General features: G+C 43.4%; 2 protein-coding genes across 3 annotated transcripts in view; one reads left to right on the plus strand and one right to left on the minus strand.

Annotated features, from left to right (window-relative positions):
* The window catches only part of TXNDC12 (thioredoxin domain containing 12), a 36,108-nt gene extending 28,238 nt beyond the window's left edge, over positions 1-7,870 (minus strand). Inside the window, exon 1 of the mRNA XM_010370421.2 lies at positions 6,690-7,870. Coding sequence (XP_010368723.1) covers positions 6,690-6,786 — 97 coding nt within the window. The 5' untranslated portion in view covers positions 6,787-7,870. The remainder of the gene's footprint in view (positions 1-6,689) is intronic.
* The window catches only part of BTF3L4 (basic transcription factor 3 like 4), a 42,642-nt gene continuing 33,267 nt past the window's right edge, over positions 7,826-17,200 (plus strand). For both annotated transcript variants that reach the window (XM_030942105.1, XM_030942106.1), the window contains exons 1-3: positions 7,826-8,080; positions 11,730-11,796; positions 16,690-16,803. In XM_030942105.1, coding sequence (XP_030797965.1) covers positions 7,833-8,080; positions 11,730-11,796; positions 16,690-16,803 — 429 coding nt within the window. In that variant the 5' untranslated portion in view covers positions 7,826-7,832. The remainder of the gene's footprint in view (positions 8,081-11,729; positions 11,797-16,689; positions 16,804-17,200) is intronic.

Here is a 17,200-nt window from a genome sequence, read left to right on the forward strand (position 1 = left end):
ATTTAAAAATTAGCTGGATGCCGTGGCATGTGCCTATAGTCCCAGCTACTCAGGACGCTGATGTCAGAGGACTGCTTGAAGCCAGGAGTTCGAGGATGCAGTGAGTTATGATGGCAGCACTGCACTCTAGCTTGGGCAACAGAGGATGACCCTGTTTCTTTTTTTATTAAAAAAAAAAAAAAAAGCATGCCTAAAACAGAAGGACTTATAGAAGTTCAAAGCCAAACAAAAGAGAGTCAAGGAAGCTAGATTAATATCAGGTTAAATAAAATTTCTCAGCTAGGCACAGTGGCTCATGTCTGTAATCCCAGTACTTTGGGAGGCTGAGGCAGGCAGATCACTTGAGCTCAGGAGTTCAAGACCAGCCTGGCCAACCCCATTTCTACCAAAAATTTAAAAATTAGCTGGAAGTGGTGGTGTGCACCTATAATCCCAGCTATCTGAGAGGCTGAGGTGGGAGAATTGCTTAAACCCAGGAGGCAGGGGTTGCAGTGAGCCAGGATCAGGCTACTGCACTCCAGCCTGAGTGACAAAGTGAGACTCTGTCTCAAAAAAAAAAAAAAAAATTAATTAATTAATTAATTAAAATAAATTCTCCATGTACCTAGGCCACTCAGAAGCCAGGTGTCAAACCTTACCATCATGTAAGGTTATTACTAATAGAGACCTAGAACAGGACTGTAAAGTAGAACTTACTGCAGTGAGCTGTTCAATATGGTAGTCACTAGCCACATGTGGCTACAGAACAATTGAAATGTGGACAATCCAGTTGGGCTCAATTTTTACTTTTATTTAACTTTAATAAATTTAAATTTAAAGAGTCACAACACTAGAGATTTAGTCCAACCCTCTTATTTTACTGAGGCCTAAAAAAAAATTATCCAATACTCCAAGGTAGACCACAACCAAAATTTAAGTCTCCTGACTCCTAATTAGCATTCTTTTCTAATACCCCAGTACCTCCCAAGTTGTTCTACTGCAATATCCCTAAGAGTAAGTCTAGAGGTTTAATGTGAAAATAGTCCACTGCGGCTGGGCACGGTGGCTCACGCCTATAATCCCAGGACTTTGGGAGGCCAAGGCGGGCTGATCACAAGGTCAGGAGTTTGAGACCAGCCTGGCCAACACAGTGAAACCCCATCTCTACTCTACATAAATTAGCCAGGCGTGGTGGCGGGTACCTGTAATCCCAACTACTTGGGAGGCTGAGGCAGGAGAATCGCTAGAAATCGGGAGGCAGAAGTTGCACTGGGCCGAGATTGCATCACTGAACTCCAGCCTAGGCAACAGAGCAAGATTGTCTCAACAACAACAAAATAGTCCAATGCATGTACAAAATTTCCTTGAGAATTCATATTACAATTTACATTGGCATTTTTAATAACAGTAATAATCACCACCATCACTTATTAAGCAATTACATTTTTTTTTGGTAGAGATAGGATCTTGCTATGTTGCCCATGTTGGTTTTGAACTCCTGGCCTCAAACAATCTGCCCGCCTCGGCCTCCCAAAGTGCTAGGATTATAGGCATGAACCACTGCACCCAGCCTAAGTGCTTATTTTATGTAATAATTATACTGTAATAACAATATTAATAATGACTAACACATATGAAATTTATTATGTGCCAGGCACTTAAATGCTTTTATATGTATTAACTTATTTAATCCTCACAATAACTTTATGAGGTAGAAACTCTAATTATCCCTTTACAAATAAGGAAGCTGAACTGAAACAGCTTGCCCAAGGTTACATTGCCAGTAAGTGGCAGAGCTGGGACTAGAATCTAGGTGGTTAGGTTCCAGGGTCTGTAGTTAACAACCATTCACCACACTTTACTGCCTCTCTAGCAAAGATTAAATGAACAAATGAACGCAGCTTCGCCAAAGCAGAATGGTAACACCAACTTCAGATCTAGAAAACTTGGATCGTTTTTGTTTCTCCCTCAAAAAGATGTTTAAAAAGTACAGTATTTACCTTCTTACTAAAATTGTCTACTCCCCAGCACCACTAACGCTCCCACCTGTGCCAACATGGAACATCTGAAGGCAGTCCAATTTCCTAAAGTGTCACCTGTGTAGCCACTTAATTTATGCCAGTTATCTGCAAAGTCTCCCACATCAGCAGCTCTTACCCTCCAACAGTAATTTTTTAAAAAAGAAAGAAAAGCAACCATTTCTAAACACAGCATTCAATCAGAATTTCCAATCCCTTCATCCAAAAATTGTTTTAATGAATGTAAGCTAAGGACATCTGAAAAGTATTATCCACCCACTCCCAGCTGATGAAACCTAAATAACAAAAGGTCAAGCATCAGAGCTGGTAGCCAAGCCTCTCAAACAGGGAACACTATACCTGAGACATAGAACATAGTGGCTAAATAATGATTGTCTCAGTCAAACAGACCTGCATCAGAATTTTTGTTCAGCCACTTACCATTTTCATAAATGCAAAATATGGCTAAGTATGTATCCCACAGGCTGTTGTGAATGTGAGTAGAACACTGTGTGGGAGGTAAACACACTGCCTATGTGTTAGCGCCAAATTTTTATTCTAGAGACTTGACAAAGTCATCCATTTTTGTTTCAGGCAGAAGAGCACAAGAACCACTCCCACTGATAGCTTTCTAGTTTCTCCTTTAAACTTTAGAGGAGCATCTGCACTGAGAGACTGGAATGGTATGCTGGTTAAGGGCACTGGCTCTGGGATTTGTATTCCAGCTAGTCCACTGGACTCCTGTGCCTCATTTGAGGTTTTTTTCATCTGTGAAATGGGGATAATGATAAAAACATTATCCATCTCATAGGGTTATTATGAGGCTTAGTCAATACATGAAAAATGCACACAACAGCACCTGAAGGACAATAAATGTACAGTAAATATGGGTCACTACTTCTCCCCATAAGTGATGTATTCCAAATTTTTAGTTCACGGAGAACAATGTAATTACTTTGGAACTCTATAGAATGTTAGAGCTGGAAGAGATCTTAGGAAGCACTTCTAGTCCAACTCTCTCATTGATTAATTGGTTGTCAAGGAGGACCAGAACTAAATGGCCTGACCAGGATTAATATCCAGGCCTCCTAATTTCTTTTCTTTTTTGAAACAGAGTCTCACTCTGTTGTCCCAGGCTGGAGTGCAGTGGCACTATCTCAGCTCACTGCAACCTCCGCCTCCCAGGTTCAAGCAATTCTCCTGCCTCAGCCTCCCGAGTAGCTAGGATTACAGGTGTGTGCCACCATGCCTGGCTAATTTTTGTATTTTTTTAGTAGAGATGGGGTTTCGCCATGTTGGTCAGGCTGGTCTCGAACTCCTGACCTCAGGTGATCCAACTGCCTCAGCCTCCCAAAGTGCTGGGATAACAGGTGTGAGCCACCGTGCCTGGCCTGGGTCTCCCAATTTCTATTTAGTGCTAAGTCCACATCACTGTGCTGCTGCTTCTTAATGAAAACAGTAGAGATCATTCAGTCTTTCCTCTCTGCAAACCACCAGGCCATTTTCCAGAAAGAGCTAGAGCTAAACATCTGGGAAGAAATCCATCTCATTAAGACTTTCAGCAACCATTGCCCCAGGTAGCACTTTTTTTGGGAGGTAGGGGAAGTGGGGTGTAATCTATTTCCCAAGAATCCATACCCAAGAGATACATGAAACAAAAGTTTGAAATAGTATGAATTCCTTTTAGGGATTATACTGGTTAATATTTATTAAATACTTTCTAAGTGTTTGACACAATATTAAGTGCCTTTTGTTTTTTGATTGAATCCTCCCAACCCAGCCCCACTGCCCTAAGCTGCCTTTCTATGTGCTCCTGCAGCTACCTAGTATTTCCCTGCTGCAAGTACATATCACGCTGCCATATAGCTGTCTGCTTACCTGTCTTGGTATCTTACTAGACTGTAAGCTGAAAAAAGGACAGGAATCACAATTATCATGTTTATCATTCATTTCCTCTTTCAACAAATATTCCTGAGCATGAACAAGACAGAAATAGTCCTAGTTCACTGTGGCAGATATGCCTTTCTTACAATGTGACCTCAACATACTTCCCACTGGGGGTGAGGGTGGGGTCCTAATATCCCATTCCCTTAAATCTGCCCCTACAGGGTACAGTGAAAGTGATGCTATGTGCCTTGTAAGGCTAGATGACAAAAATGCCATGCATTTCCACCTTGTTCTCTTATGGCACTCACTCTTGGAATCCAGCCTCCCATAAAGCTACTGTGAGGAAACCCATAGTAGCCTATGCAGAAAGATCACATGGAGAGGTAACCAGTTTAGCCGAGGTCCCAGACATCATAGAACAGGGACAAGCCTTTCCCAGTATGCCTTGAATTCCTTACTCACACAATTGTGAGCATAATAAATGATTTCTTCATGCCCACTAAATTTTGGGGTGATTTATTACACAACAATGGTAACAGGAACAATCACACAAAGCTTAATATTGAACAAGGAATAAAGATACAAAATACTTGACTCCAAGGTATTACCTACACCTAACACAGTAACTTGAACAGAGTAAGTTATTTGTTGAGTGTCTGAAGTAGTTATAATGTCCATTTTGCAGATGAGGAACTGAGGCTTTGAGAGTTAAGAAACTTGCCCAAGGCTACTCAGCTAGTGAGTGGCAGAACAAATTAAAACTCAGATCTAGGCCTGGTGCGGTGGCTCACACCTATAATCCCAACACTTTGGGAGGCCCAGGAGGGAGGATCACCTGAGGTCAGGAGTTTGAGACCAGCCTGGCCAACATGGTGAAACTCCATCTCTACTAAAAATACAAAAAAAAAAAAAAAAAAAAAAAAAAAAAATTAGCTCGGTGTAGTGGCACACGCCTGTAGTTCCAGCTACTTGGGAGGCTGAGGCAGGAGAATCACTTGGACCCAGGAGGCAGAGGTTGCAGTGAGCCGAGACTGCACCACTGCACTCCAGCCTGGGTGGCAGAGCAAGACTCTATCTCAAAAACAAAAACAAGCAAACAGAAAAAACAACAAAGAAAAAAGTCAGATCTAAACTCACGTATCTAACACTCTACTCTTCCGTTACTCTTAGAACTTACAATTTTACTGTAAATATACAGTAGTCTGGCTGGGTGCAGTGGCTCACACCTGTAATCCCAGCACTTTGGGAGGCCGAGGAGGGCAGATCATGAGGTCAGGAGTTCAAGACCAGCCTGGCCAACATAGTGAAACCCCGTCTCTACTAAAAATACAAAAAACTAGCCAGGCGTGGTGGTGGACACCTGTAATCCCAGCTACTCAGGAGGCTGAGGCAGGAGAATCGCTTGAACCCAGGAGGTGGAGGTTGTAGTAAGCTGAGATCATGCCATTGGACTCCAGCTCAGGCAACAGTGCGAGACTCTGTCTAAAAAACAAAACAACAAAACAAACAAAAAAGTAGTCTGTTTTAAAATGGGATTGTCAGTATTTAAAACATTCTGGCCTAACAGGATTTGTCATGAAGTTTCATCACTGAGATGGAAACCCACATATCACATTCTCCAAAAAGCTTCTCCTGACCTTCATAACTCAAGTGATGCCAGTTTCCCCAACCTCCCCAGTGTTTCTACTTCCTATTCCATCACAGTCTTGTTGTTTTCCCAGCACTTGTTCCTAGCTGAAACTGTCTTATTAATTTGTTCATGAGTCTACTCTGTCTCTCTGACATGAATATAAGCTCCACGAGAATAGGAACCTTGTCTGTCCTGTTTACAGCTATATCCCTAGTGCCTAGGACAGTGTCTGAAATACAGGAGGTGATCAAAAATTATTTATGGAATGAAGGAATGATTGCATTCAGGCAAAATGAATGCCCACCCAATCTTATTACTCACCAGTTGATGTGAAAATAGAGAGGATAAAACAAAAACAGAAGGATTGCAGCAGAATCATTCCATACATTAAGGTGAGTGGGAAAAAAATGGAAGAGGGGTTGGGATCCATGCTACGATTCATCTACTTAGAAAAGCATAAACCCTGAGTTCACAGACTGTCAATCCAACTTTCAGCCTTAAGGGCTGATGAGGAGAAAGGTGTTAAAACTTAGAATGGAGATGCAGGTAATGGATGGAGTAGGGGGCCACACCTCCTAACTTCCATTCATAACCACTGATCGCTCATTCACAAAAACACTTCGCTGAACCACAGCAAGGACAATTGTTGGGGATCCTTAAACAGCAGACCTTCTCCCTTCACCCTGCTCTTCTTATGCACTAGATCCAGCTACCTGGGATGCAGGTGCTGTCTCCCAAAGGTAAGCAAGTAGCAGTAACCTAGCTCTTCACGGAAGAGGCAAGGAGAGAAATCTTCAGACCTAGGACAGGGTTCTCTGCATATGCAGGTCCCCAACGGCTCTACTCCTCCTGGGTGGGAAGGTGACCGCTCCTCAGGACCTCCCAAGTGCTAGGCACTATGCCGGGCTCTTAAACACGCTTTTCTTAATTTATGGGCCATTCCTTCCCCCCAACCCAGTAATTTAGAGAGGCCTCAAGTAGAACTTCTTCATTCCCCAGACCTGCTACTCTCTACCCCAAGAAATCTTCAAACTCCAGGAGTGATTGGGGAAGATGAAAAGAAATCTGGCGTGGTCTAAGAGATATAACGGGAGGGGAACGGTGTTAGGGCAAGAAGAGGTTATACTGGGCTGGGGCCCAGGATCAGTAAAGAGAAGATAAGAACGCGGTCTGACCCTTTCCAAGCCCATTATGTCCATCAGAAGAGATGACGAGGAGCAGGAAACTGAAGCCCAGCAAACAGGTGGCCCCGAGACGAGGCCGCGTCTCCATGGCAGTAGGGGCGCGGGGCCACGGGGCTGAGCGGACGGAGGGCCGGAGTCCCAGCAGACGGTCCACACCGTTCGCCGAGCGCGGCTCAGCACAACCCCTCTCCTTTCTAGATTTTTTTTTTTTTTTTTTTTTCAAACTCTGGAGGAAGTGATGTTAGACGGATGTGGGTGGTGCCTCCGGGGTCCGGTTTGGGATGGAGTGAGTTTAAAGGTGCAGATCACGTGGAAGGGTACGAGAGCTCTTCTCGAGCGCGAGTTGCTTTCCATGGATTCTGGGTGTCTAGGTTCTGGGACGGAGTGGGAAAATGTGGGCCAAGATAGTAAGGGCGGGGGAGAGGTTCGGGAGAACCACTGCTGCTCGCGTCGGCCACCCAGTCCAGCCCCTCCCCCCAAGAACCGCTGCACTTCCTAGTCAAACGCAAATTATTGATTCGTGAGGTCAGTCGCTCCCAACAGTGGGCGGATTGCCCACTGGCCTCGGATTCTCCTTCCCCCTCCACAAATAAAGACTGGACGACTGGATTTCATTGTTAGGTTCCTGCCAGGGTCTCCGAGGAGACCTGGCAAGGCTGTTCTGCGGTGCGTGGGCTCGTGCCGTGCAGGCATGCACTTTCCCTCTGGAGAAGCTCTGTACCTTATCTTTCCTTGCAACCGCAAATCTTCTACTCAGGGATGATGCAACCAACTGATGCAAGCTCCGAGAAAACCAAACTTGGGGCCTCTTATTGCAAAACTGACTTAGGTGGACTTAGGACACCAGGACAGAAGTCACTGCAGGCTAAAGTGTAAAGCTTCTTCTGGTTATTTTTCTTGTAGGTTGAGGATTTCTTCCCAATTTTTCCCCTCCGCTGTATAACAGGTGAAAATGTCCGGTCTTTTTCTTCCTGGTACTAGTTGAGTCCTAAAGTCCGTACTTAATGCATAGCGAAAAAGCAACCTAACAAAAGTACACACCCAAACAAAAACGTACCGACCGCCCTTTTATTAGGTTCCCTAAAATTGTAGGCAGGGACACAATGGAACGCTCGGGAGACTGCAAGCCCCAGGATGCTGCGCGGCCACCTGCACCTGCCGCCACTAGCACTAGAGGGATGCGCAAAGCAGGCGGGGCGTTGGAGTTCAGATGTGCGCTCCCGGGATAGGCTGCCCCGGAGAGGGAGAGGCGGGGTCGGGTGTGTCACGTGGACCTGCTCCCGCCGCCGCTGCCGCCGCCGCCGTCGTCTTTCTCTGTCTCGGCTGAGGCAGCCATCTTGCTCTTCCCGCGTGCTGGTGTTGGAGGACCCTCCCGGCTTCAGGTGAGACCCCCGGCGGTCCCGCCACTCCACGGCCATAGGCCGCTGCGCACGGTCTCCCCCCGCCCTCTCCTTTCGACACCCGCCAACCGCTCAGGCTGCCACTTCCGCCGTGGTGCGGCGAGCGGGGGCGGAGGCGGCTGGCTTGGCCTGTCGGTTACCGGCGGCGCAGCTGGGGGTCGGCATCTGTGGGAAGGTCCCCAGCAACACTGCCCGCTGTGGGAGCGAGCGGGCCCGCACTGTTGCCGCCGAGATCCCGTCCCAGGAGGCGGGTGGACGCCCCTCCTCTGTCCCATTACTCCTCATTCACAACAGCAGTGTTGTGTGCTTCTCTGTTGTCATCTCATTTGATGCTCCCAGCCTACAGATAGGGACGCTGAGGTTACCTCTTCCCGCCCTCAAGTCCAGGGAACCGAACTCAGTTGCAGCGCTCTTCACCTTGTAATGGCAATGTTTGTTTACAAGTCGGCGTCCCTTGCCCATCTTTATAACCCCCCTCTCACTGCCTGCTGACTGACCGACAGGCTGAGTGTTGCACAGCTAGTGAATGGCGGTTTCAACTTCCGTTCCCACGTTCTTGCAGTTTACCATAGTTGTCCCCTCGGGAGTGGTAACAATAGTTACCAGTAACTGTGTATCTTCTGTGAACCATTCCCTGTGGTTGATAATGTTTTAACTCTCAAAACAACCCTGTGAAGTACGTGGTGTTAAACCTTTGCAAATGCAGGAGGAAAACAAGTGCAGAGAAGAAAAATACCTTTCCCAAGTGGTAGAACCTTGGTCTTTCTGATTCCAAAGCCTGCGCTTGTCTTAGAGAAACCTTGCATAATAAGAAGTCAGGACTCAAGGTTGCAATTATTTTTATCTCTGTGTAAACATGATGTATGTGAAAGTGCCTACCACAGTGCTTCTAACTTAGGCACTTAATAAATATAGATAAACCTGTTTACACCCTTTCTTGAGTCCTTGAGAACAGTGTCAAAAGATCCTGGGATCCCCAAGGAAGAACTCATTAATCATGTGGCTTTAGGAAGTTACTTCTCCCTTTTGGGCCTAGGAAGGGACTTCTCCCTTCTGGGCCCTCATTTCGTAATCTATTAAGATGGGAGGGAGGGAACTGTTTTGTTTGTAATTTACACTTTGCTGCTGCTAGCGGGGGTTGAGATGACATCACAGACAGGAATGATGGGTGCAATAAAGTAAAGGTTGATTGAGAATAGGGAATTAAACTAGGTGATCTTGGAGGTCTACTCCAGATTCTGAGCTTGACATCTCATAGACTGAGTCCAGTCCTCTTTCCTACTTGAATTCCACACACCGCAACTTGCTAAGAAACAAAAGACCACTCTTCTTCCTCCCCTACTGCCTTGAGCTCTCAGTCTCCCTAAAATCCTTTTTCTCTGAGATACTCCTTAGGAACAAAATTTCTCAATTCTGTGGTCCTGACCACCTGGAATGGAATCTGTTCTTTCATCTATATCTTGATTTGAAGAGGGAATTTTGTTCTTGCTTTTATTACAGACAAGTCAAGACTTTGTCTTGGCATCCCAACCTCTGTGTCTTCTCTTGGGAATTGTTACTTCAAAATGCAGAAGAATCCCAAAGGGTTTACCCAGTATCTAGGTCTAATGTTTTTCCTTAGCCCCCTTTTTTTTTTTGCAATGAATTCCTTAGGCTCTTTGTTAGTTCACTACACTCTCATGGCCACATTCCTTTGAGAAAAGTGAATGTTGATCCTTTTCTGTGGATGTTTGAGCATAGGAATTGAGATTTCAGTCATCAAATTTAAGTCTATGGCAGAGCTAAGATTGGCACACAGTTAAGACTTCTTGTTTTGAACTCTAAACACACTTCCTCCTATAAAAGTGTTTTTAGCTGCTTCAGCATTGTGATACAGTGCTGAGCAGAGTGAAGAATCATAAATTCTAAATATTATTTGGGATCTGGACATTAGCCTTAAAGAAGAGATATATACAGGTTAGTGCCTAAGTACAGTGTCAAAGTACAAAGTGGTTAGTAATTATATAGTCTTCGATGCTCCTTCTCTCAAATGAAGCAAACAGTATCTTTTTCATGGGAATGATGACTATCCAGGGTTTAGAGAATTGGCCAAGGAAGGTTTGATAACAGCCTAGTCCCTTATTCCCTCCTCCACATCTCAGTAATGATTTGTTGATCCATAGAACAAGTAAAACAAGACTTTTATTTTGGTGGGTTTTTTTGTTTTGTTTTGTTTTGTTTTTGAGATGGAGTTTCACTCTTGTTGCTCAGGCTGGAGTACAATGGCACAATCTCGGCTCACCACAACCTCCGCCTCCCGAGTTCAAGCGATTCTCCTGCCTCAGCCTCCCGAGTAGCTGGGATTACAGGCATGTGCCACCATGCCTGGCTAATTCTGTATTTTTAGTAGAAACAGGGTTTCTCCATGTTGGTCAGGCTGGTCTCGAACTCCCGACCTCAGGTGATCCACCCACCTCGGCCTCCCAAAGTGCTGGGATTACAGGCGTGAGCCTCCTTGCCGGTCCTTAATTTGGCTTTTCTTTGTTTATGTAATGTAGAATGTTATGACCCATTATAAACTTAAGAATGTTTTTTTCTTAGTGGGAATATCACTGACCAAACTAGAGTCATGACTATAATATTAGAATCTTCAAAATCAAGATTAGCTTTAAAAAGCTTGTTTTAGGAGTCTCCTCTCCCCACCAACATTTATTACTGTAGCAAAGATATGTTTTTGTTAAATTGTGCAATGAAGCATTTTACCCTGTAGGCAAGAATATCCTGACAAGTATAACATACTGTATCAGTGCAGGGTATTGAATGAACTCTGGAGAATGCTGCAGAAGCACCAAACGTCTGAAAACCTGGTTCTCTTTCCCCATTATTAACATACCATCTGACCTTGAATAGAGGGTGTGACTACTTGATATCTTGACAGCTAGACAGCCTTTTGTTGAATTTCTTCTTTGTTCAGCTTTTTTTTCCTTTTATCATCTTTATGGTTTATAAGAAATACAGAATGTGATTTGGGAGGGAAAAAAATCTACTTGAAGCTTTTGCTAATAACATTTGGTAACAGCTCTCTGCTGTAAAAATCTTTGGGGAAAAAAAACTGGCTTGCCTACAGAGATTTCATAATTGGTTAGGCTTAACTGAATGCCAAAGGATTGAATCATGTTTTAAGGAGGGATCTTTGAATAGGTGACTTTGAATCCCATTCTATTTTGTTTGTATATTTGATTCCCTTATGGTAATTTAATTTTGATTTTAAAAATATTTGGTTATGCACATGTACCCTAGAACTTAAAGTATAATAAAAAAAATAAAAAAAAAAAAGAATAAGTCTTTAGAAACAGAGGCATTGACAGAGTTCACAGCCTCATCTGTAATTGGGACTTCTAAGAGCAGACTGTATCTCATAAGGCTGATTTGAGATTTAAAAAATAATAATATGTTCAAAAAATTGAAAAAAAAATCTGGTTTATGAAGCTAGAATAAGTTATTAATGTTTATTAAGAATATAGACAGTATTAATATGGTCATGGTATTGATGCATACTACAAGCTCAGTGAACCAGAAGGTACTGTTGCATAAATAGTTTGTTAATTTCGGTAAAAGAGTGACTTTAACAAATCTATTTTTCCCCCCCTAGATTTACCAACAGCATGAATCAAGAAAAGTTAGCCAAACTTCAGGCTCAGGTCCGGATAGGGGGCAAGGTGAGTGTGGCATAAGAAAAATTGATAGGAGAATGTATGTAACCAGATAGTGTTATTATTTCAGATTTGTGGTCATTGAAAATCTAAAATCTTTTCAATAATCAAGATCAAACCACATTCGAATTTGAAAATAACTTGTCTGGATCTAAAATAGGTAACTAGAACACTTTTCTCTCTGATGATGCAATGGAAATAGCCACATTTGTTTGAATCCTAACTCTTAACATCTGCTAGTTATATGATGTGAACAAGTTATCCAACCTTGTTAAGCTTCCACTTTCTTATCTGCAAAATAGAAATAATCCTACATAAGGTGTTTAAAGATTAGGGTAATATTTATAAAACACCTAACATGGTGTCTAGCACAGAGTAGATGCTTAATAAATGATAGCTGTTATGGTTAGACTCACTTGAAGGGCGTAGCAGATGTTAGGGTTACTTCATCTTGACTGGATATTACCTACTTGTACAGAGGTTTAGCTGGAGATGCTTAAGTTGATATATTTTGTTCATTGCCAGGTTTTCCCCACAAATTCTTACCTGTTCTTCCATGTTGGTGAATATGAATGTGAGCTTTCTTATTCCCTGTACTTTTTAAAGCCTAAGGAAGAGCTAGTTGTGAACAACAAAAGTCTTTGATTCTCTTCAGCTGTGGCACCAGGCTCAAGGAGACTATTCTACCCATATCTCTGCCCAGTACAATCTTTGCAAAAGGGAAAGAAAGAGTAGTACTTACCTCTGACCTGAAGTGGTAGGCAGGACACTACTTTTTGTAGTGGGTCACACTATGTCATTTACACAGACAATAACCACAGCTTCTGGGGATGAGGACAAGGGAAGGGAAGAAGAGCCAGTACTTTCTCCTTCTTCCACAGTGATACAGTTATATGAGTCTAGAGCTAGATTAACACAGTCATGTAACCACAGTAGTCACATTGTACCATCAAGTGTGATGTGATGTGCCAATGCAAAAACTAGGGATAGTCAAGAACCATAGAATATACCTAGAAGAGCGAGCTTGATGTAGCACATCGGCATTATGTATTTTAAAACTGTGGTTGGTACATTCAATTTAGCTATTGTATATTGAGCACCTACTATGTGCCAGGCACATAGAAGATAAACAAGATAACAGCTCTGCTTGGGAGAGAGATGCTCACAATTACAATGGAGAATAGTGAGTGTTATAATGAAGTACAAGGTGCTCTTGCCTAGAGGAGACAAGGAAGTCATTACTGAGCTCTTATTTAAAGGATAAACAAGAATTTATCACTAGGCAGAAAGGTAATGGCTGGCAGAAAGGTAATGGACAGTGGCTCACGCCTGTAATCCCAGCACTTTGAGGGGCTGAGGTGGGTGAATCACTTGAGGTCAGGAGTTGAAGACCAGCTAGCCAACATGGTAAAACCCTGTCTCTACTAAAACTACAAAAATTAGCCTGGTGTGGCAGAGCACACCTGTAGTCCCAGCTACTCAGGAGGCTGAGGCAGGAGAATCACTTGAACCCGGGAGGTGGAAGTTGCAGTGAGCCAAGATTGCACCACTGCACTCCAGCCTGGGCAACAGAGCAAGACTCCATCTCAGAAAAAAAAATAAATAAATAAAAGAGGGTTCATGGAGGTAGAGTAAAAAGAGTTGTTATTTCTATACTTGCAAAGGCACGTACGGTGCTAAGTTAACACGGTACTTAATGGAATGGCTTGTTTGGTACAACTATTCTTTTTTTTTTTTTTTTTTTTTGAGAGGGAGTTTCAGTCTTGTTGCCCAGGTTGCAGTGCAATGGCACGATCTTGGCTCACTGCAACCTCCGCTCCCAGGTTCAAGCGATTCTCCTGCCGCAGCCTCCTGAGTAGCTGGATTACAGGCATGCGCTACCACGCCCAGCTGAATTTTTGTATTTTTAGTAGAGATGGGGTGTCTTCATGTTGGTCAGGATGATCTTGAACTCCTGACCTCAGGTAATCTGCCCGCCTCAGCCTCCCAAAATACTGGGATTACAGGCGTAAGCCACCGCACCCAGACCTTTTTTTTTTTTTTTTTTTGAGACAGAGTCTCTTTCTGTTTCCCAGGCTGGAGTGCAGTGGCGCGATCTCAGCTCACTGCAAGCTCTGCCTCTCAGGTTCACACCATTCTCCTGCCTCAGCCTCCATATAGGCGCTCGCCACTACGCCCAGCTAATTTTTTGTATTTTTTTTAGTAGAGACAGGGTTTCACTGTGTTAGCCAGGATGGTCTCAATCTCCTGACCTCGTGATCCGCCTGCCTCGGCCTTTTTTTTTTTTTTTTTTTTTTTTTTTTTTGGACATGGAGTCTCGCTCTATCACCCAGGCTGGAGTTCAGTGGTGTGATCTTGGCTCACAGCAACCTCCGCCTCCTGGGTTCAAGTGATTCTCCTGCTTCAGCCTCCTGAGTAGATGGGATTACAGGCATGCGCTACTACGCCTGGCTAATTTTTGTATTTTTAGTAGAAACGGGGTTTCACCATGTTGGTCAGGCTGGTCTCAAACTCCTGACCTTCCGGTCTGCCCTCCTCGGCCTCCCAAAGTGCTAGGATTACAGGCGTGAGCCACCGCGCCTGGCCGGTACAGCTATTCTTTAGAGTATGTAATGCATAGAGAATGGCAGGAAATGAAATGACCAGGTTTTTGGGATTCCATCATACTTTTATATGCCATACCAAGGAGCTTGAAGTTTTATCCTATAGGCAGTGGGCAGCTATTAAAGGATTTTAAGAAGGAAATGACTGCCATTTTAGAAACGTAACTGCTGGCGTTGTGGAAAATGGAACGAAATGGAAGTTTGGCGTGTAGGAGAACAATTGAGAGGCTATTGCTATAGTATAAGGCAGCAGTCCCCAATCTTTTTGGCACCAGGAACTGGTTTCATGGAAGACAGTTTTTCCACGGATAGGGGGATGATGGTTTTGGGATAAAGCTGTTGCACCTCAGGTCATCAGGCATTAGTTAGATTCTCATAAGGAGTGCGCAGCCTAGATTCCTGGCATACACAGTTCACAACAGGGTTCTCGCTCCTGTGAGAATCTAATGCTGCCGCTGATCTAACTGGCGGTGGAGCTCAAGCAGTAATGCTCGCTCATGCCCCCCGCCCCACCTCCTGCTGTGCTGTCGTGTTCCTAACAGGTCACATACTGGTACCAGTCAGTGGCCTGGCGGTTGGGGACCTCTATTATATGGGATATAGGAGTTGAAATTGACACGATTTAGTGACTGATGGGATATGGGGGGTGAAGGGCATGCAGAATCTAGGATAACCCACAGATTCATGATTTTAGAGACTTGAGTATATGGTGGTACCACCAGCTACAAAAGTTAGAAAATATAGAAAGAATAGATTGGTAGACTGATAAGCTTTAAGACATGTTGAATTTGAGGTACCTGAGGATCATTCACGTTGAGGTATTCACCAAGCAATTGAGCTATCCCTGAGTCAGGAATGCTTCACAAGTGAGTGCCTATGTAAATAGTCCTTCAGCAACTAGATTTCAAGGCATCCTCTGCCGTCACGTCTCTCCTCCACTGCCACCAGAATTGCTGAGACTGAAGCCCCTACCTTCCCTCTATAAGGCTGATTCCCTGAGTCCTACTATAGGAGCTGCCCAGAGACTGAAACCACTATTCCATTCTCCTTACTCCTACCAGTTTTAGAAAGATTTCACCCTCAAGACTTAATAAACTGATCCAGGAATTTAATCCATTATTTTAAATAGTATTTCAATGGAAAAATGTATTTAGAGTTTCAAAGTATCAATTTAGAAATGAACTTTTTCTTTCTCAGTAACTAGCATAATTTTCAACCTGTTTGCTCAGGCCAAGATTCTAAGCATCATCCAAATGTCCTTTTTTTCTTGTATCCCACATGTAATCCATCAGCAAAGTCATGTGGTCTCTTGTGAGAATCTAACCCCACACCATCTTCACTGCCATATTCCTCATCTTTTGCCAGGACCAGGAGCCTGCTGACTGGTCTCATTATAATCCATTTTCCACATAGCAACTTCAGTCATAAATAATCAGATCAAGTCACTCCCATGCTTAAAACCTTTCAATGGCTTCCCATTGCAGTCAGAATGAAATCTAGCTCCTGCCCGTGGCATTCTAAGCTACATAATCTGGTCCTTGCCTATCTTTCTGATTTCATACTCTTCCTCCATTCCCATTGTTCACTCTACTCTAGCCATACTGGCCCATTTTCTCTCTTCTAGAAAGGACAAGTTCAACCTTGTTTCATTCTGCTTGGAACATTCTTGCCCTAGTTATGGGTTTCAATTCTTATATTACCTCTTCAGAGGGGATTTCCTGTACTTTCTAATAAAGTAGTGCTTTACTCCTACTTAGTCATTCTTCCTGTGCTCTAGTTTTGTTTTTTTCTTAATAGTACTTAATCCCATTTGAAATTGTCTAATTTGTTTATTGTTTTTTTTTTTCCTCCTACTGTAATGTAGGCATTAATTTTCAGTTATGTCCTAATTCCCCAAATTTCAGAATATCTTTAGACTATTGGCAGGGGGTGGTAGTTACTGTAAGAAATGATAATGTTTTAAAATTGTTATAAAGTACTTAAATTGTCTTGAAGTTATACATTATGTTTTATTAGCAAACAGTATCTTGTGTTAAAATGATAAAGGCTGGATATTAGATAAGAATAATTCAACCTGAGAAAGCTGATAAGGAAAAAAAAAGAACTGGCTAGAACTGACCTTTAAAAATCTGCATTAGGCTGACAGTCACAACCTCTGAGCAATCTTATAATATTAATCATTATTATTTTGTCCATTTTTTAATGTGGGTTTTAGTTAGATTATTGTGATATATAAGATGTGATTGCAGTTGCCAGATGTTGGGCATGCTAACACTTCTGTTTGGTTATTTTTCAGGGTACAGCTCGCAGAAAGAAGAAGGTGGTACACAGAACAGCTACAGCTGATGACAAAAAGCTTCAGAGTTCTCTAAAAAAACTGGCTGTGAATAATATAGCTGGTATTGAAGAGGTATGATCACTTTGCAAGTTGTTAAATTATGTGGGTACATGCACAAATAATTGTCTAGACTTTTCAGATGTAAAATACCAGCTTAGAAAAATCTTTGATAGGCCGGGCGCGGTGGCTCAAGCCTGTAATCCTAGTACTTTGGGAGGCCGAGACGGGCGGATCACGAGGTCAGGAGATCGAGACCATCCTGGCTAACACGGTGAAACCCCGTCTCTACTAAAAAATACAAAAAGCTAGCCGGGCGAGGTGGCGGGCGCCTGTAGTCCCAGCTACTCGGGAGGCTGAGGCAGGAGAATGGCATAAACCCGGGAGGCGGAGCTTGCAGTGAGCTGAGATCCGGCCACTGCACTCCAGCCCGGGTGACAGAGCAAGACTCCGTCTCAAAAAAAAAAAAAAA

The sequence above is a fragment of the Rhinopithecus roxellana genome, chromosome 12 (genome assembly GCF_007565055.1).
Source record: "Rhinopithecus roxellana isolate Shanxi Qingling chromosome 12, ASM756505v1, whole genome shotgun sequence".
NCBI classification, from domain to species: Eukaryota; Metazoa; Chordata; class Mammalia; order Primates; family Cercopithecidae; genus Rhinopithecus; species Rhinopithecus roxellana.